The sequence below is a fragment of the Diadema antillarum genome, unplaced genomic scaffold (genome assembly GCF_040938485.1).
Source record: "Diadema antillarum isolate AM-2024a unplaced genomic scaffold, OU_Dant_1.0 seq00000474_RagTag, whole genome shotgun sequence".
In the NCBI taxonomy this organism is placed as follows: domain Eukaryota; kingdom Metazoa; phylum Echinodermata; class Echinoidea; order Diadematoida; family Diadematidae; genus Diadema; species Diadema antillarum.
In genome coordinates this window covers 487,269-510,753 of record NW_027271441.1, presented here as the reverse complement: position 1 = coordinate 510,753, position 23,485 = coordinate 487,269, and the positions used below count along the sequence as shown (strand labels likewise).

The window sequence follows — 23,485 nt, the reverse complement described above, 5'->3', positions numbered from 1 at the left end:
GATTTAAAACAAGATTGGTGGATTTAATATTTTAATTATCCTGTTTGTTTGACTTTGACTTGAATTGCATGGATGCATGGGCACAAATTGCAGATAGTATTCTCCCAAAGCCAATTTAAGCTAAACTTTGGATGTGGTATCACAGTAGATTGGGTACCAGTATTTCATGTTGTTACCGGTACACTAAATGTAAATCAAGCAAGCTGGCAAGATAGTTTTGAATATCTGTCAATGTGAGGAAAGACAGAACTTACAAACCAAATCGTGATGGTTGTACCAATGAAATTTGAAAGAAGCATCTGTGTTCTGTATACCAATTGGTACTCCTTTTCTTGCTGCAAGACTGACTATTAAACCTAAAAACTAATGAAGATAAACATACATGTAGACAAAAAAAAAAACCCACAACAAAGATCTTATGGCGTATTAACCCTCTGCGTGCGACGTTCATTTCTTGTCCATAGGTTCATGTGTGATATTTGTGCACATTTGACTCATTGGCGCATGAAGTGTCACAGGGATTTTGAAAGCAGGAAAGAAATATGACCCACAAGCAAGGGCTTACACTTTTGTGATCTAGATCAGATCCCTGGGATTGATTTTATCCCATCGTTCTGTTTGGGAATTTTTTATGGCATCTTTTTTTTTTACCACGCTGTATAACACTAGGCAGTGTGCTTGAAGTGTAAGTTGCAGCTCAGGAAGTTGGCCAATACATTTGGAGGAAGTAGACATGCATTTTGGTTACACGTACAAAGTGTACTTTGGAACACATTGTCTTCCAAAGAGTGCACTTAATTGTACATGATAATATGTGATTGCACAATGTGTGCCTTGTCACATGATGCTGTAATTTCCTTCTTAAAAGCTCCATCGTGTTGACGGCTGAGCACAGAAGCCGCCAGACTTTTGACGGAATTGGCGCCCAACTTGAGGAGTACCGTACCTCCAACATGAAGACCTGGGCCTTTGTGCTGTGTGTGATTGGGGTACTGCTCGGCCTGTGCTCATCAATCTTATCCGGACCACAAGAATCCAGAAACAGCTACCTTGAGCGACGGAAGGCGTTTCTGGCTGCCGAGACGAAGCAGATAGTCGGTGCTGGCATCGCACTGAACGACAAAGAAAAGAAGTTGAATGAAATTCTGATGAGCGCAAAGGAAAAGGAAGTCAATAGTGGATTCAGCACGACATTTGCTCCGACAGTGAACTTTCTCATTGGCAGATATCTTGTTGAACAAAGTGCAGTCTTCAATATCATCAAGCAGATGCCAAAGGGTAACACTATTTTTTTTTTCAAATATCTTTCTTTACCTTTTATAGCTGATATTGAAGCTTAAACAAACCATCAAATATGTATACAGCAACTTATCCTTTGTTCAGATTGTAATCATAAATTTGCTGCAAGACTTTTGCACCATGTTGACTTTAAATGAGCAACACCTGCAAATCAAGCTCTTCCCTTTCCCCTAAAGGGGATAAGAGTTGAGTTGGATTGTAATTATATTGTACCATCATCACATTGGTAGATTGATGCTTGATGTGCTTAGGAGCTGAACTTGCCAAGTCCCCCCCCCCCCCCCCCCCACATCCCATCCAAACATATTCAGACCTATTAAATGGTAGATCTATTACAAGCCCACTTGGGTGCGGGATTGCTCTTCAGTTCAGCAGGACGATCTTTGTGACACAAGACAGAATTGGTAGTCTTGATTCATTGACAATTACTTTCTAAACATTCCTGTCAATTTGCACTAACTGCGACCAGCCCCAGCGCATAGCTCCCACAGTATAACTGTGTACAAGGAGAGCCCCGAGGTTAGGAGAGCAACAAAAAACAGACCAACAAAAATAACAGACATTCAGAGCAAAACAGAACAAAACAAAAAATAATCAATTGATTTAAATGTTGTATTTTGATCTTCCTGCTAGTGCTCACAATTCTCATTACAAGTTATTCATGTCAATGGTGTTGGAAAAGAAAAGAAAGTAGAACTGTCATACGCATCTACAATTGTAGTTGAAGTTATGCTTGTGATTTTATCCATGTAGTCTGTTAAACCTCTTGGCCAAGACAGCTTTTAGTTTTATACAGAGCATGTCTGCACATAGGCCTGCTGTTTCGTTTTAAAATAAAAGTGTGTTGTAAAGTTAACTCTTCAGTGTTATCATAGAGGTAAATCACACACACCCTCTTGGCTTTACAAATTTGTACTTTTCTGTTTTCCTTCCAGGCCCTTTATGTCTTCTCCTCTGCATCTATGAGTCGCTGATTTTTGCACATATTGTGCAGAACAGATACAGATATCTTGTTCGTAGTGTAGAAGGAGAAACAACAATGGGATTAAACATACATGTACATTTCTGTTTTGTTTTTTTGGTTTCTGTAAAGCATAGCAATTAGAAAGTATGAGCCAGGTGCTGCATTTCTCTTAAAAAAAACAACAACAACAACATGAATTTTCCATCTAAATTGTAAGTTTGATAATTTTCTCTTCAGGTGGTATCCTCCACATTCATGAAATCTCCATCGCTGATCCCAAGTGGGTAATTAGCAACATCACCTACCTCCCGCACCTCTACTACTGCGTCCGCACCGACTTCTTCTCCTCCCTCCACTTCAAGTTCTCGGAGAACCCTCCAGGAACGCCTCCTTCGGACTGCAGAACAGGTTGGATCTCGGTCGCCCAGTCCAGAACTGAGATGGGAGCGGAGAGCTTCGATGCCCTGTAGGTGAAAATTTGATACATTTTAGAAGCGTCAAAGAATATTGTTAGGGAGATGTGTGAAAGTTAGTTAGTCCTCATTTCTTTTTTTTTGCAATGTTTAAAGTGACCTTGAATCTCAAATGACTCTGTTATATTCGAGATTTGAAATGCTATCTGAGAGAGATTTAAAATGTTATCTTAGAGAAGTTTAAAATGCTATCTGTGAGTTGAGGTTGTTTTTGCGGGTAGGTGTCTGTGTTCCACAAAAAAGTGTTTCTGGATATACTTAAAAAAGTGTCTGTATGCCGTTTTGTCATATGTGTAATTGCTTGTACAAAGAAGTCATGAATAAACTATAAGGAGCCTTTGTACTCGGTTTCAGACCTCAAGAATACCATTCTGATGATATCTTCTTCCAAGAGAGCCTCATATGATACTTTATACAATATGATATAATTGGTAGAGATGCCTCATTTTCACTTTTCTCTGTATGATAGGTTATACACAAATTTTACCATGAGTACGCCCCACCCTGATGAGGTCTACCCCAATACGACAATGTCGTGGCTGCGATTCCAGGGGGCACTGACCGCACTGACCGACCTCTACTTCAACACCGTCTCCTTCAAAGCGATGGTCAAGCAGGGACTCGGACGGCTGGTCCAGGACAATGTCCAGTACATCGAGATCCGGACCATCATGAATGGGGTAAGGCGAGCATTACACCCTCTGCAGGAAAGACCTTGTCCAACTTTGCGGGAATAGAACCATCTTGAAAGAAGGATATTATTCAGAGGGGTGAAGGTTCAGGTGTAAGTTTCTTCAGTTTGTCTCCCTCTACATCTTGTTGTCCCCCCCCCCCCCCCCCCTCTCTGAATAATATCCTTCTTTCATTATCATATGCTTTGTCCGCCTTGGACTACTTAACATAACAATGTCGGAATCTCAGAACTTGGGTATTTGTTCCATGTTCATCGTGTCACTGCCGGCAACCAGGGACAGCCTGGTGGTAGTGTCGCTGCCCGGAAAGCAGTAGATGACAGGTTTGAGTCCCACTGGTTCCTTTTTTCCGACATGTTTGTTAATTTATAGATCAGCAGTTGCGATCTTAACAAATTTAATTTGTAGAGGGAGACAAACTGAAGAAACTTACACCTAGAACCATCTTGTTACACTCATCATTCTTGTGTGACACGACACATTATTGTGTGCATGGATTATGATCCTAGTTTCCTGAAAATGCAAGCTATCTGACAATTTAACCCAGTGACAGAGAAGGTAAAATTGATCCAATGCTGCCGTACCATAATATCAAAAGTTGTCTGCATCGTAATGAGAGATCAGTGCTAAAGTCAAGAGAGAAAGATGCATTCAATGATTTATGGATATTCTCTCCCTTCACAAAAAGTGCCATGTTATAATATATGCATTGTGTGTTTTTGGTTACTCATCACTGCCAACATCCCCCCCCCCCCTTAACCCTAGAGGGGCCGGGCTTTTTTGGCTAGATGCTCAGACCGGGGGGAATGGATTCCCCCCCACCCCCCCCCCCCCCCCCCCCCTTTGAGATCTCGGCCATTGGTGGTGCGATCGCAATGAAATTTTGCATGCGTGAGACCCACGTCAAAATCTACAAGATTGTGTCATAAGATTTTTTGAAACAATCAATTTCTAAATTTAATTAATTAATTATGCAAATTAAGCTCAAGAACATATTTTAGCCTAATTAAAAGCATTGAGAGTGTAATTTTTGATCTGTAAATCTGTTTTAGCATATTCAACAATTGTACATCACAAAAACTTCCAAAACTTATTTCAATTCTTATGTATTTCATTGTTTTCAGAATTTCTTATGTATTTCTCTGTTTTTCAACTTTTTTTTTCTTTGTTTTTTCATTGGAAATTGTCACTGACCACTTTTCTACCATAATTAGCACAAAATTGATCGATGAAAGTGATTAATTGTAAAAATAATTAGGTTTTTATTACTTTCCTGACAGAGCACCATTTTCCATAGGAAATGTACACAAAATCACAAAATTGTGCCTGTTTTGGGGCGACATTCCGTTACAAAAGTGGGTGTGGCTTCGCAAAAGTATGTGCGTACGTTGCAAATTTGGTCTCAAAAGTTGCGCGAGACGTGAACGAAGAAAGTCAAGAAGCCTCGCGATGAGGCCTTCTCGCGTTACAGAATTATAGCGCGAAACGTCGAGGGGGGGCGGATTCTGCCCCCCCGGCTCTTTTAGGGTTAAAAGACTTATTTGGTACTCTCCAACGTATCTTTCATGAGTACAATTGTAGGTGGGCTAAATGATAAGATTATCTTCAGAATCTCTCCAGATCTAAAAGGTCATTAGACTAGGGAAAAAAAGAATGTCACATTCGGGCCATTAATTTTACTAGTCGAATGTTTGATGACTACACAATTCATTTCGTACAGCTTCAAGAGCTTAATGGTACGGTCCACCCCCCTGAGTATACCTTCCAGCAGTTCAAAGAAGCCATAGAAGAGTTCAAAGGGGAATTCCCCAGTGACTTCAGTGGAGCCAAAATCATATTTACATCCATCAGGTGAGGGCAGCAAACACAATGATAATGATTTCACTGCATTTGTACAAAATTATTGAGTTCACTGAGTGTCCCTGAGGCACAATGTTTAATTTTCATATCACTGTTTAATTTGGTGGGTCAGAGTGATTGGTGAGTGTTTATGTTTGTTTGGTTTGTAAATTTCCCATACAACACATCCCCCCCCCCCCCCCCCCACGCACACACAGACATACACTCAATTTTTTTTCAATAATCTATATTTAATAATAACATTCAAATAAATTTAATATCAGTTTATAAATGCCACTTTACAAATCAAAAGATCACACCTTTTTCTTTTCTTTTTTTTAATGCAAAAAACAACAATGTTCTACCCGAGAGTTTACTTTCTTTCTTGCATAAATAGTACTTTCTTAAAAATTAATATTAAACTTAAAACTTCAACTCCAGGCATTGTAATCATCAAAAATTGATCATTGAAAAGAGAGAGAGAGAAAAAAAACCCTCAAACATAATTGTACAGCAAAGTAGAACGTCATCATCTTGTATATTGCCCAAAGAAATCCACTCTTCCCGCAGCTCTCTACAGCTGTACTGCCTGACCCTTTAATCAATTTTTGTTGTGCACACATTCACACACACACACACACACACACACACACACACACACACACACACACACAAACATGCCATTTGATAGTATTATGAAAGTGAAAAAGCTCCTTCAATCCAGAAGAAGGGATTTGAAACCCCGTAACCCAAAAGTGAAAGTTGCTTGAAAAGGAAGCTGTAAACATGAGACAACAGATTGATTGAGCATGGTGCAAGATCGGATCAATTGTTTAGAAAATTGTAATACTACGGATATTCATCAACATGGGTCTCTTGAGATGGTATGAGTGTGAATTGTGAATTGTCACATGATTGTAGTGCTGCCTTTTAAGGTTCTCTTATGACATTTTCTGAAAGTGGTTTTGTTTGTGTGCGTATGGTATGAGATTGGTTTTGTATGTGTGTGTCCATGAGTGAGTTGTTGATAAAAGTATGCTAACTCTTTTATACATGCCATGGTGGAACCTCCTGTGTGCCACATTATTCTGAGACGACAACATAGTCATGCTTTGAGAAAACATTGTGCTTTCTAATCTATAAAACTTCTAAATAGATTTTTGTTAAGTTGGACATGTAGTGAGAGAAGTTGTGGAGAAAATGCCGAGCTTTGAATTGATGAAAATTGCATGCACTTTAGTTCGCGTATGAAAACCAAAAAAATGCGGAGCTTGAACTCCCCAAGTTCATTGATCCTACGTGCCAAAATATTGAAAATCCTTCGTAAAATCCATTAAAAAAAATGTCTGGATCCCTACCGAAATTTAATCATCTGTTCCTTGTGTCATTCTCAACCTTTCCTTCAAGTTTCATCCAATTCCGCACACAACTCTTTTGAGTTATTTTGCACACAGACAAACAAACAAACAAACAAACCAACACCGATGAAAACATAACCTCCTCCTTTGGCAGAGGTAATTACATTATTTTGCTGATTGAACTGGTTGAGATGATGGAATTACATAGTACAGGTATTCTTGTGCTGATAACTCATTGATGTGTGTTTTCTTTTCATAGGCCTAATATTCTTCTTTTTGAACAACGCACCAATTTTCCTATGAAGATTTGACCCTGTTTAAAACTGCACATTGTAACATTCCCCCACAGGGTACCAGAAAACAAAACCTTGATACTAGAACAAGTGAAAATGGCCATGAAGCTGCTGAAGGAATACCCAGAATGCTTTGCGGGCTACGACCTAGTGGCCCAGGAAGATCTAGGAGGCCCTCTGGTGGACTACATCGACCAGCTCCTGTATCCATCGCAGCAGGGGGTCAACCTGCCGTTCTTCTTCCATGCAGGCGAAACGAGTAAGCATGCAATGAAAGTGGTTTCCATGGTAGCAGCTGGGTGTGAGCCAATTAGGAAGGAGAATGTGATTTGCTGCTATAGCATAGCAGCAGCAGCAGCTTCTGAAACCAGCAAAGACTACAGAACTGTCAGTCTGTACAATGAAGTGGCCTAGCTTCTGATGTTGAGGGTTTTGTTGTCATTTTATTCTTCTACTACTCTTTCTCTTTTTTTTTTCATATTTTATTTCTTCTCATTCCTTGTCGTTTTCTTTCCTTCTTCTTATTTTCTTTCTTCTTCTAAGTCCCCTACTTAAATTCTCTTCTTAAATGGGACTGTCTTTATCTGTTTTTTCAGATCTTAAAGTATAGAGATCTTGTAAATCCCAATGAAAATGATTTTGAAAATTGCATTAGTCAAATTGAAACTGTAATGCCAGCATCACTTGTTTTTCTTTATTCATTTCCTTTTGCCAAAGCACACAGAGTCTTTTAAGACTTTATTGTGTTCTTTAGTGCTGTTAAATTACACCTTGACTAAGACCAAATCTGTGGCATTGCACCTTTCCTTGGTATTAGGAATCATATGTTGGTACGGTACATATACCGGTATGTATCATCTGTATATTGTAGAGCATCAGTCCTTCCCTTTCTGTCAAAGAGTATAGACAGTTGTATTTTCATGAAATGACCTGTGCCCCATAAAAATTAGTTGCCTTCAACCTTTGTCAAGCAGTATACAACCAAGAATTTGGGTTCTTGCCTCTGCTCTGTGGAATTGAGATTGAATGTCTGCTTGTTTCCTGCTATGGTGGACTTTAAAATTTTCATAAATTTTACAGACCAGCAGTAAATCTGTTCAAATATTAGCTGAGGACAAATGAGGTGTTAGAATTCAAACTATGGATGTAAAATAAACTTTCAGCCTTTTTAACTGCTCAATGTTAGAAGTGTATTATGAACATGACAGGTGCATGGCTAAAATTCAATGCTGTCGTTGCCTAAAGAGGAAGTTTCCCCCATTTATTCGTGTGGATTGAGTCAATACAGCAATATTAGTGGAACACATAGTGAAGTGTGAGAGAAAATCAGACAATCCATTCAAAAGTCATTAATGTTTACAGTTTTGGTGCTGCCATGGCTGGATGAGAAATCTACAACAGTTTTTGACATCACAACAAAACAGCTACATAAAGAAAATATACACAGAATTCTGCATAATTTCATTTTTTCCAGCATAAATGTAATAGAAGAGTAAGAGGAATAATATTAACCTTAAAATATCTATGTCAGCAACAAGTCAAAGAAATGTATGCTTTTCATTTAAAAAAAACTAAAATGTTGTCAAATTCTCTTTGTTTTCTTTAGATCATTCTGCAGTGATGTCACAAACTGTTGTAGTCTTTTCATCCCATCATGGCAGTACCAAAATTCATGACTTTTGAATGGATTGTCTGATTTTCCTCAAATTTCTCAGACATGTTCCTCTATCATTGCTGTATGCACCCAATCCACATGTTTATTTGGGGAAAACCCTTCACTGTAAGTGTGTCCCTTTTGCACCCTGAAAATCAGACTCCTTTCGTAAGCAGGTATATTGTGGAGGTGGGTGATCAAGACTTTTTTTAGAATGATAAAACTGAGAACATCTTTATGATGATGAGAGAATGAATATTATAGATTCCAATCAATTTATTTGGACCCTCCCCTCCCCCCCCCCCCCCAAAAAAAAAAAAAAAAAAAATATGAACTGTTATTTTCTGGACAGAAGGGGAGCATATTCTTGAGTGATATGGGGTTAGTTTTTCATGTCCTTTTCTAAAACCCCTGAGGTGTATTACCACAAGATTTCATACACGATGTTGGCAGACATTATTCTTTATAACCATGAAAAGTTTTGTGTTGTGTGCAAGAGGGATTATATACAGTGACCTAATGCTGCAATGTCTTCTCACAGACTGGGAGGGAACCTCGGTGGATAGAAACCTGATCGATGCGATCCTCCTGAATACTTCCCGCATTGGGCACGGCTATGCCATAAACAAGCACCCAGGAGTTATGGAGGCCGTGAAGACAAAGGGCATTGCTATTGAGCTCAACCCAATCTCCAATCAGGTACGTTATCTCAGGGCAAAGGATAATCCCTTTTTTTTTTGCACAATGCAGAGGAATACATAGGACAGGGGCAGATCCAGGAATTCCATGAAGGGGAGGAGCCTTTGCAAAATTAATGTGTGTGTTTTTGTTGTTTTTTTTTTTTTTGGGGGGGGGGGGGGAGCGCATGCACCCTCCATTTTTTTCCTTTTATTTCTTCTGTTTTATACAAAAGTAAAGAGGGGCTGTGCGCCTGGTGTGCACCCTCTGGATCCGTCACTGTAGGGTGTAATCATTTTGAGCCCCTCATTTTTTTTTTATTACCCTGGATGTGGCAACAGAAAAAAACTAGAAGGTGTTGTACCAGACCATCGAAAGTTGTGCTAAATACAATGTAGGACCCTTTTTTTTTTTTTTGGGGGGGGGGGGGGGGGGGGGGGGGGGCTTGTTAGCTGATGAAACTCAGAAGTGGCAGCAGAAGTTGCGCTGAAGGCCTTTTTTTTTTTTTTTTTTTCCCCGCTTGTTAGCTCAGAAACCTGGCAGTGGCACCCAAAATATAAACTGCACCCTCCCCCCCCCCCCCCCCACTTTTGAAAACATGCCGACGGCCATGCCTAGCTTATTTGCAGGCAAATAACTGGAATTTTATGAGGTGGACTTGACTTTGGGAGCGGATAATTGAACCAATGGTGTGATGCATGCCATTGAAGGGCGAGGTCTTAAACCTGTCTGCCTGACAATAAAAAATCCTGTTGTATATGAGGCCCACTGAGTCCAACTGAGATGTGTTAGTTTTCCAGTATTTACAGTGTACCACCTCCTTACAATGCTTAGGAAAAGAATTAACAAAAAACAAATCTGTCATATTGATACCACATACACACACACACACAATGTGTTTTGACACATTTGTTGGAAGTGTACCAAAGGTAAACAACAGAAAGACAGTGCCCTGTGTTGAAAAAGGAGAGAAAGAATGTACTTTAAAAAGAAAGCAACAACTTTCTTTTGGATCTAACAGACTGTGAATACTTGGAGGTTTTGTGTATGTGAACGTTGCAACTTTAGAGTATACCACAATACACAAGGTTCCTTTTTATGTTCTTCACACATACACAAAAAAGAAACCACACTCTTAAATGGATAAACAATCCCAAGCCTATGAACAATAACAAGCTTTGTTTGACTGCCTCATGTGACTTAAAGGAGAAACTGGTGTCAATGAGGTACAGGGTGCCACATAAAAAGAGGAGAAGCTTACCACGTGGGCACCCAAAGGTTACATTGCACGTGTGCATTTTTGGCACTGACGATAGTTTGAAGAGGATGGAAAGAATTGCATTCCTGTCAAATCAATTTTCTTGTTCTTTTTCTTGTCATACATTAATCCTTTGCAGGTTCTCCATCTGGTCCATGACCTGCGCAATCACATCGGTGCGGGCCTCATTGCGGACAACTACCCGGTAGTCGTCAGCTCCGACGACCCGGCTGCTTGGGGGGCCCTTCCTCTGTCGCATGATTACTACATGGCATTTATGGGTCTGGCTGGTGAGACTACGGGATTGACGCTACTCAAACAACTTGCCATGAACACAATAAAGTTAGTTCCTTATTTCTCCTTGTTCAGTGCAACCTCTATTTTACCGATATTTTTTTCTTTTTATTTTTACCTCTGCCAAGGAAGAGTTTAATACATGATTATCTGCATTGGTTTAACTGTTTGCAGAATAACTCGAAAAGTTGTTAACAGATTCAAAGGAAACTTGCAGGGAAAGTTGATAATGACATAAGGAACAGGTGATTGAATTTTAGTAGTGATCTGGGAGTTTTTATGGATTTTTGAAGAATTTTGTTTTTGTTTTGTTTATTGCCTTGTTTTTTTTTTTTTTTTTGGGGGGGGGAGGGGGAGGGGGCATATAAGGTCAATGAATTTGGGAGTTCAAGCTGAGCATACTAGAGGTTTACATACGTGCACCAAAACATGTGCTCTGCTCGGGCAAGGCGCCACACAGCTGGAAGCTGATGACATGAGCAAAAGGCTTCTATATTAGGAAATTACATGCATGTATGGGTGAAAATGAGTTGCTGGCTTGGCGGAGGTCTGTGCTCTTTGAGTGCTTTGCTACAAATTTGCAGTTTGTTTTTGCAAAAATTTTGTATGAACAGAAATTTAGTAGAAATATAAATCTTAATGTTTTGTGACTTTCTTGGTTATGGCAGTACAGCCATACTGTACAAGTTATCCTATTGATTTTGTCTCTATGTTAAATTTATGTTTTGGTTAACATTTCCTCTCAAACTTTGACCTTTCAGCATAAATCAATTTTTTCCCCTCTCATCCTCACCAGGTATAGTGCAATGACAACTGATGAAAAGGCGGCAGCGACCAAATTATGGCAAGCCAAGTGGGACACGTTTGTGGGAGATGCTCTCAAACAATATGGGTACCCATAACACCAATTGACACTCAACTGATGGGAAGATGGTTCCATAAAAACTGACCAGCTAGAAAATGCTCAAATCACCTGCTGACTTCAAAGAGTGTCATCACTCTATTGTCCCTGACAGGTATAGCCTTTTTTTTGTTGAATGTTGAGTCACTATTTACTTTAACCCGTTGAGGACGAGTCCAGAGTATTCTCGTACTGACAGGTGTCTATGGGAAATGCGTGTTGCAGCAAAATCAGTCCGTCCTCATAGGGTCAATATAGTCATATTTCAATGACTGCCGTAAAAATAATGTATACACCATATAAATTGCATGAGGTTTTCGTTTGTCATTAATTTTGTGAGTTGTGTGCTATTTGCAAATTTAACAACACATGAAAAATGTTTATTGTAATCCCATCATGAATGCAGCATGAGCAAGGTGTATGATAATTGCTGTACTCCACAGTTGCAAATTTACCCACCTGCAAAATTATTAGACGTCGCAATTCACACAAAATATAGACTGGTTATAAAATATCTGCCAATTACAGTCATCTGTGTTTAATCCTGACATAAATTGCTGTCTGGATTCCCTTCATAAAATGATGACAATTTTGTGAACTTCTGACTCCTTAGATAGCCCAGAATGGCTTACCGTCATACTCTTGATTATATGAATGAAAGTCAATGTAGGACCACTCTATTTCAGTGACTGATTATTGTTCGTTCATTGTAATCATGACATCAACAATCATTCTATCCCCATATCGCTGGCCAAGATATTTGTTGCTTGTTTTCTCTTAGTTTTTGTGATTACTTCATGAACATACAAGGTAAATCTGAATTTCCATTTCGTGTACAGTCAAATTTGCCTAAGTCGAATCTGGTTTGACTGAAGAAATAGTTTTGATTTAGAGAAAATTTGACTTACATATGAGGGATTAAAATCAATAGAATATAAAGAGAAGAGGACTTCAAAAGACCTTTGACTTGGAAGATTATTTGACTTAAGCAAGGTCGACTTTTAGATATTGGAAAGCAAGGTTAAATGTAGGCCTAGTACTGTTTTGAATTGTGTAATGTCCATTTGAAATGCCAAAGATGTAAGTTGCAATGGCATTAGTTGTGTGTAATTATGTAAATATGTGATACACTCTCATGATCAATGCAAGCAGTGGCGATATAAAAATCACTTACTGGAATCCAAGCAACTTTGCTTTTGGTTCTTGTGAAAAATAACAAATTGTTACACATTTACATTTGGAATTATGACTATTCAGGGACAATGTGTTATGGCCCTTTATTTCATCATAGCACCCAAAAAATTTACCATGACATCAAAGTTTCATAATGTTTTGTATAATTTTTTGTATTGTGCCAAAGTTAATCTGACATGTTACCCTTTTACTGAAGTACTAATGTATGTGTGTATCTGTGTTTAGTAATTTTCCTTATTTTCTTTAATATTTCCTTAGGAAATAAGGATAAAATTTGCTTTGATGTTCTTTCTGCGTAACAAAAAGAAATGATAAATTTGATGCAAAAACTGTTGAGTACGGTGTTTAATACCAAAATGGCTGAATTTGATCTAATTCTCAAATAACAAATAGTGCAGTAATTTTGGGGTATATATCGTAGAATGTGCTGTAAATTGAGTTGTATTTGAATTGTATCATTTTCATTTCTTTCTCTGTGATTGTCTTGAAAATATACAATGTATCATATCATGTTGCAATGAGCAATTTTGTGTGCAAACAGCAACCACAATTGTATGCTATCAGCGATGCGTAATCCAAGACTTTTTCCACTTTCTTCTTATTTTTTCAAGCAAGTAGCGGTGTTTACGCAGCATGTAAGTCCATTGGAGTCCAAATTTAGGACTTGCAGCAAATGAGAAATGGTTAAATGTGATCTATTTTTCATTTTACATCTTGAGCATAAAGGTACAGGGTGGTCCACGAGGGGTTTAGCATGTCGCTGCAACATGCTAAAATTCTTGTGCAACATCCTAAAAAGCCAGCAACATGCTATGCAACATCCTCAAGAATTTGCAACAACCTCAAAGTAAAAGTATTCAAAAATGTGCAAAACATGTGCATAACATAAGAAACATCAAACTACCAGGTACTTTAGATATTTGTGTGCAAAACATGAGAGAGAACATTGAATGTAAGCAGCACAAAGAGCGATAAGCAGCAAAATATTGCGTATCATACTCATCGTGTGCGCTCCGCGCATATTCAATTTCTGCAATATTCTCAGATTCTGAGCTTGCAACATGCTAAAATTTCAAGTTGTGGACCACCCTGAGGTAACTCCTTTGATTTGCAAAATAAGAGTGGAAAAATTGGTAAATTCTCCATTGTGAAGCTTCAGTTCACTATCCATTCTTCTATCCTTTGAATAGAAAACTTGAATTGTTTAAAGATGGAGAACAAGAAATTAGTTTTATATCCTTGTACGTTGTGGAGAAAAAAAAAATTGAATTATGTAGAGCAAGCATTTTTATTAGAATTAAAATCATGTGCATGAAAAGTGTTAATTATAATGAAGTGAAAAAGAAAATGAAATACTATTTTCTCCATTACTTATGTTTATGCCTGTTTCAGTCATTGTAATGCTGTTGAATGGTGATAATGTGTCAAAAATTTATGACTTGCTACATAATGTATTCCAAAATTAAGACTGAAATAGTAAATGTATGTGAGAAAACGACACCATTTTTACCGACAAGTCCCGAGTATACTCGGGCAGGTGTATATATTGGAAATGTGTTTTATGGCAAAATCAGCACATCCTCAATGGCTTGAAAAGTGTGTAGGCTCTATACATAATACTCAGGTCTATCCTTCAAGTAATATCAAAGGAAGTTCTTTTAGGTCCTACTTTTGTTTTCTAAAACTCCATATCTCACTGTGTGTCCAAAGTACTCCATTAGTCAAATTTAACATGTACAGTTGTATTACATACATGTAATATAAATCAGATTGACTTGACTTGCAGCAAAGTAGAATTCACTGGAAACACAAAAACGAAAATATCAAGAGAAATATTGAAAAATCCTCAACCTGTTGAAGACGAGTCCCGAGTATACTCGGGTAGGTGTCTATGGGAAATGTGTGTTGTAGCAAAGTTAGTTCATCATCAACGGGTTATACAAAGATTGAAAGTGTGCCTTGACAGATACTGCATTATAATGAGGCTTGTGGTCACAATTCAGCATGTGCTACTTCACGACGTTAAAAATAGTTTGTTATTTTCTAATGAGATAAGGTGGTCAGCCACGAGACGTAATTATTTCCTTGTCTCAACCTTGCCAACAACATCACGAACAAAATGCTCAAAGTCTTCCTTTGGGACTGAGATTGAGATATTTGTTTGAAATTTTAATTCATTTTTTTTTTTTTTGTTATTAAAGGGGACCTCTGGATGATTTTCAGACCTTTACATTTGAACAGTTTCAGAATTTATAGTGATTGGGTGAGGAATGAGAATGTTTTCAAAATTTATAACAAATTGCAATGAACAAGGATGATGGCATGGCAGTCTCACCATAAGAATGCATGAATTGGGGCTCAAGGAAGCAGAACAAAAAAAGAAGGCATGCAGATTCTTTACAGGTGAACTTGCTGAGCGAGTGGTATTGTAATGAAATTACACTGTTAGCTTTCTGAAATATGTGTCATTGAGGCTCTGATGTCATCAACACTGTTCAGCGTAATTTGTTTAAGATTTTCAGTTTATTGGTTTCTCTATTCAAGGACCACAGTAAATTCCATGAATCTATACAATGCCATGGAGTTGTTGATTTCTGTACTACATGATGTGAAATTATGAAAATCGTCTGGAATGTCCCTTTAAGTATTAAATCTTTTTGTCATTTTGTAGGTTTGTTTATGCATCTGTGTGTTCACTTGCAATAATATAAATGTCTGATTCTTCTCCTTCTCCTTGCATGTGGCAAAATATATCATGTGATGATTTGACAAAATAAATGCTTTACATTTGTATTTTTGCACGATAACTACATGGTCATATGTGTGCTTTTTGTGTATGTGTGGGAGCGATGTATACCCCAAATGCCCCCCCCCCCTCGACATTCCACGCGATGTATCGGTATCGCAAAAAGCGATCGCTGCAACGTTTCATGACGTTTTTCTTTCAAGTCTCCCGCATCTTTTAACACCAAATTTGCAATGCCTGGGTGCATGGTTCCAAAGTTGCGCATAAATATGTACGTGCATGTCGGACCAAAAATTGCTCAAAAACGTAAATTTGTGTACAATTTCAATGCAAACAGTGCTTACAGGCAAATTTCATAAAAGCATGGTTATTTGGGGGTTTTATTGATTAAAATCAATTAATAACATAGTTTCTTGTCAGAACAATGTCGCGGAAAAATTTCATCGAAAAACAATGAAAAACATAAAGTCGAAAAAACAAAGAAATACATAAATTCAAAAAACAATAAAATACTTCAGAAATTTTTACTGATGGCACAATTTTTTTCTCTTACATTTGCTAAGGACACTAAAAAGAATATTTACACCAAAAATGTGCCTGTTTTGAGCTTTATTTAGTGATTTATACCAAATTGTCTGATTTTATGCATCATTGTGCATAAATTAGCATAATTTAACATAAATGATAATTTTTTGAAAAATTAACTTCTGGCTCTATCATCTACCTAAATAGCCCGGCCTAGTTCGGGTTAAATACAAGTACATACTCACTCTACACAAACACACTTTATACCCACGCACAGGCAAGTGCAGTAAAATAATACATACAGTAAAATGCTTTTCATAGTGGCTTTAAACCACTACGAAACATTCTACTGTATGTATAATTTTATTGTACATGCTTGTGCATGGCATAGAAATACTAAACAGTGTAACAGATAATATTTCTTTCATCATAATGTATTTATTGCACAGATTAAATCAGGCATACATTTGTTAATCAAGTTGCAAAACATGATGTGATAATCTACAGTCATCCAAAGCAAAACAAACCTAAACAAGTGGCACATTTTAGAACTTTTCATTAGGAAAACACTTCAACAAGAATATTAAAACGTGATCCTGGTTTGTGTTTGTTACCTCCGCCAAGGGAGGAGGTTATGTTTTCATTACTGTTTCTTTGTCCGTGTGCAAAATAACTCAAAAAATTTGTGCACAGATTTGGATAAAACTTGCAGGAAAGGTTGAGAATGACACAAGGAACAGATGATTACATTTTGGTAGTGATCTGGAAATATTTATGGATGTTATGAAGGATTTTCGATATTTCGGCAGGTAGGGTCAATGAATTTGGGAGTTCAAGCTGCGCATTTTTGAAGTTTTTAAACACGCACTAAAGTGCGTATGACGTAACAAAGGTTTCTATATTGGGAAATTGGGTGATTTTTCAGTGGGTAGAAATCACTGATCTCTATGGAAGAGCAATGCAAATCATCAGTGGAAAGTATAGCTGCCTGGCGGAGGTCTACGCTCTCAGAATGCTTTTAGAGTTTGTTTGTTTTTGTTTTAAGTTTCTCCAGTGGTTTCAGGAGGGGCAGCGGGATTAGGTGAAAAACACTCTGTGAAAGCGAGACGTGTTTCCACTGAAAGATTCTCAAGGGTTTATACTTCACTGCAAGCTCAATCACTATGTCTCAATTGCAATAACAATGGCCAAATAGCAGCTGCATACGTTACCGAAACACAGCGCATGCCCATTACAATGTGCACAATCATAACAGGATTTTCTTAAAAGGAAGTAAACATTCAGGTGTCAAAACTATAAATCACATATCTTTGTATATGGTTGGTACTTTCTTTGTTTGGCAATGATGAAATTTCTATACAATCAAAGAAAACTGCAGGTCTCAAGGACTCCATAATAATGGGAGTCACCTTGGGGTGGGGTAGGGGATGACATTTCTTTAATATTGTTCACATTTCAGATTTTTTTCTGACTGTGTGATCAAATACCAACTTCTTCATACATGAACTAGAGTACTGTCCTATCTTTGGCATGTCCTTGTTTCTGGTAAATCTACAGGTAATAGAGACTCTTTTCAAGAAGTCGAGAGTCACACTGGATGACTTTACTAAAGCACAATCTATACATTGAAGATGTTAAACATTCCTTTCACCACTACTTTAAACACAGAAATATTGTTATGGTACATGTACATTAATTTTTGCATATTTTGTGCTATTTTTGGTAAGAGCAAATTAATAACCCACGGGAATATATTCACAATATTTTCTCTGCACATTTTGAACTGGGTTAATTGTGTGCTTGGTCTCGTATGTATGTGTGCACAATAATTATGAGTAGGCGCAAAAGTGGGTCATTATCGTTGGTTGAGAATGAGAAAAGTGTTAAGTTGTCTCAAACACTAAGTGTTTTTATTGCAACTTGATGCCTTTCTCATTCTCACCCGACAATATGTAGCCTATGACGTACTGTAAAAGCGGAAGTTTTCACACAAATAGTTTTTTTTGTGGTCAGTCAAGTAAGATGAATTTTGCATGTTTTAATTCTGCGGGAACAAAATAGTGCAACAGTATTGCTTACAGAGAGTAAAAAAAATGCAAGTTTTTATTTTGGTTCCCACCCACAAAAATTTCCACTCTTACTATAAATCAGAGGTGACATCATTCCATGGTATAAGTATCAGCCAAATGAAATCCTACAATTTTTTTTTTCTTTTTTAAAAGATTGAAACTGTGAGATGGACAATGTTTTGACTGTATGTCATGCTTACAGACATTAGATCCCACTTATTCAACGACATCAATATTACCATTCCTTTCATATCAAAGTAATGATAATTATATTACACAATATATCTACACTGTATGTTATACAATCTTGTTCCAGGATTTTACAAATACAGATCTCTTTTAATGTACAAGGCAAAAATGCACTCTTATCATATAAATGTCATCTATTCAAATTACACATTGTGGCCATTTTCAAAAAACATATACACGTCTATATACATATGCTTAGAAAAAATATAAAGCAAGAATTCTGTTTCAGCCTACAAAATATACATGAGCCAATTCTACACAAATGTCTATGTACATGATATAACAGCTGAGGACATATAGTGGGGTGGCTTAGTGAAATTATCGTGACACGGCGGACAAAAGCATGATTTTTTCGCCAAAGGTACTTCATGATGTACCTTCTCAAAAAATAGGGTGCTCCAAGAAAATTGATGCTGGGAAGGAGGTCAGAGGTCAAAGGTCAATGACCTTTATTTGTGAAATAGGTTTTTTGGCTATTTCTCAGGTCAGGAATATCCAATCTGGATAAAACTTGGCAGGAAGAATATTGAGAACAAGTAAAATATTTTGATTGAATTTGGAGTGACTTTTCCAAAGGTCAAAGGTCAAAGGTCAATGAACTTTTTCTAAAAATCATGTTTTTGTTTATTTCTCCAGGTAGGAAGATTCAATTTTCACAAAATTTGATATGAACGTTGTATAGAAGGTAGCAAGAGTATAAACCAGGGGTCAAATATAATTGTTGATTTGTGCGTTGCCATGGCAACCCAAAACTAGGGTTTTTAATTGAAGTTAGTAACAGGAGGCTATTTTCCAGTTTGGAAGAGATTCCATTTGAATAGGTACAACTGATCGACGGGATGTATAGAGGTTTGAAATACTTTTCATTAGTGTTAAGTGGTATGTTGCCATGGCAACTACATATATAGATTTTGGTTAAACTTAAAGGAGACTTCAGAACTTATGAATTTGAAGAGATTTCCATCAAGGTTGGTATAATTGATCAACAAAAAAGTCGCCAGACAAAGATTTGTCACCTTTATAGCATGTGGGTTGAGTGAATGCAGCAACAGTAGTAGAACACATCAGTGAGAGTTTGAGGAAAATTGGACAGTCCGTTCTAAAGTTATGAATTTTGGAAGTTTCTGCTCATGCAGTCGAGGCTGGATGAGAAGACTACTATACCTTGTAATGTCACATGTGTACAACGATATAAAGAATGAATAAAGAAAATTCAACATAAATTATTTTCGCTTACAAAAGGATACTCGACTTCTCTTTCAGAAGGCAGGGGGAATAATATTACCCTTGACATACGTCAGTAGCAAGTCAAAGAAACTATGTGAACTTTATTCAAAAAGTATGGTTTTGTGAAATTCTCATTTTATTTTCCTTAGAATGTGCGCATGTGACATCATACACTGTGGTAGTCTTTTCATCCAGCCGCAACTGTGCAGATACCTTAAAAAATCATAACTTTTGAACGGATTGTACGATTTTTTCCAAGCTTTCAGTGATGTGTCCTACTAATATTGTTGTATTCACTGAATCCACGTGTGAAGGTGGACTTGTCCTTTAAAGGACAAGTTCACCTTTATAAACATAAGGATTGAGAGAATGTAGCAATATTAGTAGAACACATCATTGAAAGTTTGAGGAAAATCGGACAATCCGTTTAAAAGTTATGAATTTTTGAAGTTTTTGTGCAGTAACCGCTGGATGAGAAGACTACTGCAGTGTGTGTATAACTTAGATGTCACATGCGTACAGCAATATAAGGAAAATATAAAGAGAATTGCACAAAATTTCATCCTTTGAAAAAAGTACACATTCCCCCGACTCGTTACCGACATATGTTATGGGTAATATTATTCCCCCTGCCTTTAGAAAGAGGCAAGTCAAGTGCTCTTTTATTATGCGAAAAAAGTGAAAATACGTTGAATTTTCTTTACATTTTCTTTATACTGTTGTACGCATATGACTCACAAGCTGTAGTAGTCTCCTCATCCAGCGGTTCCAACACAAAAAATTTAAAAATTCATAACTTTTGCATCGATTGTCCAATTTTCCTCAAACTTTCACTGATGTGTTCTACTAATATTGTTGCATTCTCTCAATCCTTATGTTTATGAAGGTGAACTTGTCCTTTAAGGACAGATTCTGAAAGAGCAGGCTGTAAGCTTTAAAATGATGTATCACACAATTCAAAGGGATTCCCCTAACCTATCTAAATAATAATACCAGTACTGGAAAGAAAGCACACACTCTGAATAAGCATGAACTGAGAAAAGAGGCTGCATTGTCTATTTTAGCGTTTAATCTTTACCAAGCTGTCTCATGTCATAATGTTCGTCTTTTCTTCCCCCCTCCAATTTTCATTTGAGTTTGTCATTATTAATTTTTGATGATAAGAACGATGCCACAAGGCATTGTTTCTTAAAAATGCTTCAACTGCTCCTTCAGGTCCAAAATCTACATCAATATATATAATTTTCCTGATCTCCTCAACATTTTCCAAAAATAAAGCATACACCTTTTATGCATTGAGTCCTCCTTTTTGTGGATAATAAAAGGCAAAAACCCAAAATTAGTGCTTGAAAATTATTCTTAAGTGTGAGTTACGGATAGAAAGAACCTCTGTAAAAAAAATGAATCTGTATAATCAATGTTAAGTATTGTTAATAACACAAAATGTGAACAATATTTCTATGATAACATGTTTCCAGACTAAACCGTCCGCATTTACGCTTTGATGAGAAAAATACTGATATCTCTTTATATGTTTGCTTTGATTGCAAAAACTGTATATGTTAGGATGTCTTGTGATACAACAGGGGGGCATTTCATGAAGCAGTTTAGTCAGATATTTTTTCTGACAAACTGTTACAAACTACAGAAATCCTTGCATCTGATTGGCAGAGAGCAAATTTGTCCGACAACTTGTCGGACAAAATGCTTCATGAAATGCCCCTAGACCTACACATATTATGCATAAAATGTGATATCCTGAACATTTTTTTCAAGTCACTCTCCCAAAAGTGTATATATAGGACCTTGGAGTTTTTCTTGTGTTTGTTCCTGGCAGATTACTAGTACACAAATGCTCCAATTCATGATGACCTAACGGAAATTAAGGAAATTAAAATGAATATACTGAAAACCAAAACTACAGATACTAATAACTTACTTCATTCTTCTCTCCCCACCCCACCCCACCCCTTCTTTTTGGTTTCTTGATATACTAGTAGATCTAGCTGACTTTGATAATTGTCATTATGTAACATCATTCTCAATTGACAAGGCGATAAAACTTAACAATCATTTTATTATGCTGCTGGACTAATGGGGTTAGTTGAACGATATTGTTTTTAATGTACTATACTTTTTCCTCCTATCAATCACATGTATTTTGGGTGGAATGTATTTTGACATAAAGCATCATAGAATCAACCGCCTTTGGGGTCGGGAATTTTGTCATATTATATTGTGATTTAGATTCTGCTCTAAGCCGATTTTGTTTTATTTCTATCAACTTTTTAAACTTCCCCATAGACTTTGTTCACCAGCCAACTACATCCCACCCTCTTTGGATAATGTGAACCAATCAAACATTGCTTTTACTTTTTAATAACATGTCTATACATAGCTATCAGACCAAAAATATTCAAACCGCTTTAAGTCTTTATGAGTGAAATTACAAATATCAATATATTTTTAAAAATATTCAAATTGTCTAAATTCAACTTCATCTATGAAAACAAACTTTTAACCTTTTTAAACATTTGAATACCCCCCATGAGAAATAAGAAACATATAGAGAGGGGAAGTGCAGACTATAAAAATTGCTTACGGGAACCAGGTAATCCCTGCGCTAAACCTATGGAATTCACACAATCTTGGAGGAAACGGGTTAAATTTGTTAGGAAATATGTAGGGCAATACCCAAAATCTTAAGTTCTCAATGGGATATGCAGCTCTTCTACTGGTAAAGTAGTAGTTCTGGGAGAAAAAAATGAGCTGTGACATAGTCCTACACCTTGCTCAGTCATTGCCCAAGATTTAAAGTATCTGAGCCAGAGTAACATGTCACTCTTTGCCATTTCTCTACAGGAGGTAGACAGTACTAAAAAAATCCTTTACCAGAAATTATATCTAATTATCTAATGAAAAGGTGCTTAAGAAAACTGGACTATTCCAACACACCTCCCTCAGGTCTGCAACACAGACTAACCACATGTTACCACAGGAAAACCAGTAAAAATGGTGTATTACTGTAAACATGCACATGATATGTCATATTATGGGTCTGAATTTTAAGACTAGCAACCGTGTACATTGCATTGCATTGTACAGAAACCTGGCGAATGCCCTGTGTATAGTCTTTGAATTCAGACGTTATTGTTATGTACAAATTAAGGGCATTTTCTCATTTTTTCTGTTAGCGGATTTCTTGGAGCACCCCCTAATTTTGATCCACATATATATACAAATGTCTGAGGAAAAAATGACACTTTTGTCCGGCGTGTCACGATTATCAATATATTTGTCACTAAGCCACCCCACTAATATGAGTATTGGATAATACGCGTGATGTGTGTTGTACACAAACGATTATCATGCATCACATATCTATAAGTGTAGATGCACTATAAAAATAGGCATGATCTGTATCTTCGACCGTTTTTCCATCTTGAATCAGGATGTAGTCAGATTTTGCTGCGATTAATAAGGCCCTTTGAATGTAGATCATACTAATTACCTCCCAAAAATGAAGGAAGCATTTTTTTAAAAGAATTATCGTTTAAAAAAATTATTTGAGTTCTCAGCTGCCACAGCAATACAAAACTCCATAATAACACCAGAGCCAGGGAAACTCAAGGTAATCGCAATTTCACGAACAACATGGATGTGTCAACACCTCAATCTCTATCGAAGCATTCAACAATCTACCGACTCTGAAGCTGTACTACTTTTAAGTTGATGTAAGTATGAAAAAGTATATTTCCCTGAGAAAACCAAA

The 23,485-nt window shown here is 37.1% G+C and overlaps 1 protein-coding gene across 1 annotated transcript; it reads left to right on the top strand.

Moving 5' to 3' along the window:
* Positions 1–864: 864 nt before the first annotated feature.
* On the top strand, positions 865–15,704 carry LOC139733405 (adenosine deaminase 2-like). The gene is made up of 8 exons (XM_071644231.1): positions 865–1,278; positions 2,501–2,729; positions 3,206–3,416; positions 5,149–5,279; positions 6,975–7,177; positions 9,114–9,271; positions 10,648–10,850; positions 11,599–15,704. The coding sequence occupies exons 1-8, from the start codon at positions 954–956 to the stop codon at positions 11,702–11,704; spliced, it is 1,566 nt and encodes a 521-aa protein (XP_071500332.1). The 5' UTR covers positions 865–953; the 3' UTR covers positions 11,705–15,704.
* The last annotated feature ends 7,781 nt before the right edge of the window (positions 15,705–23,485 follow it).

Coding starts and splice junctions, on each gene's coding strand:
- LOC139733405 (XM_071644231.1), top strand. CDS start 954: ATGAAGACCTGGGCCTTTGTGCTGTGTGTGATTGGGGTACTGCTCGGC. Junction 1,279..2,500: donor CATCAAGCAGATGCCAAAGG/GTAACACTATTT, acceptor TTTTCTCTTCAG/GTGGTATCCTCCACATTCAT. Junction 3,417..5,148: donor TCCGGACCATCATGAATGGG/GTAAGGCGAGCA, acceptor CATTTCGTACAG/CTTCAAGAGCTTAATGGTAC.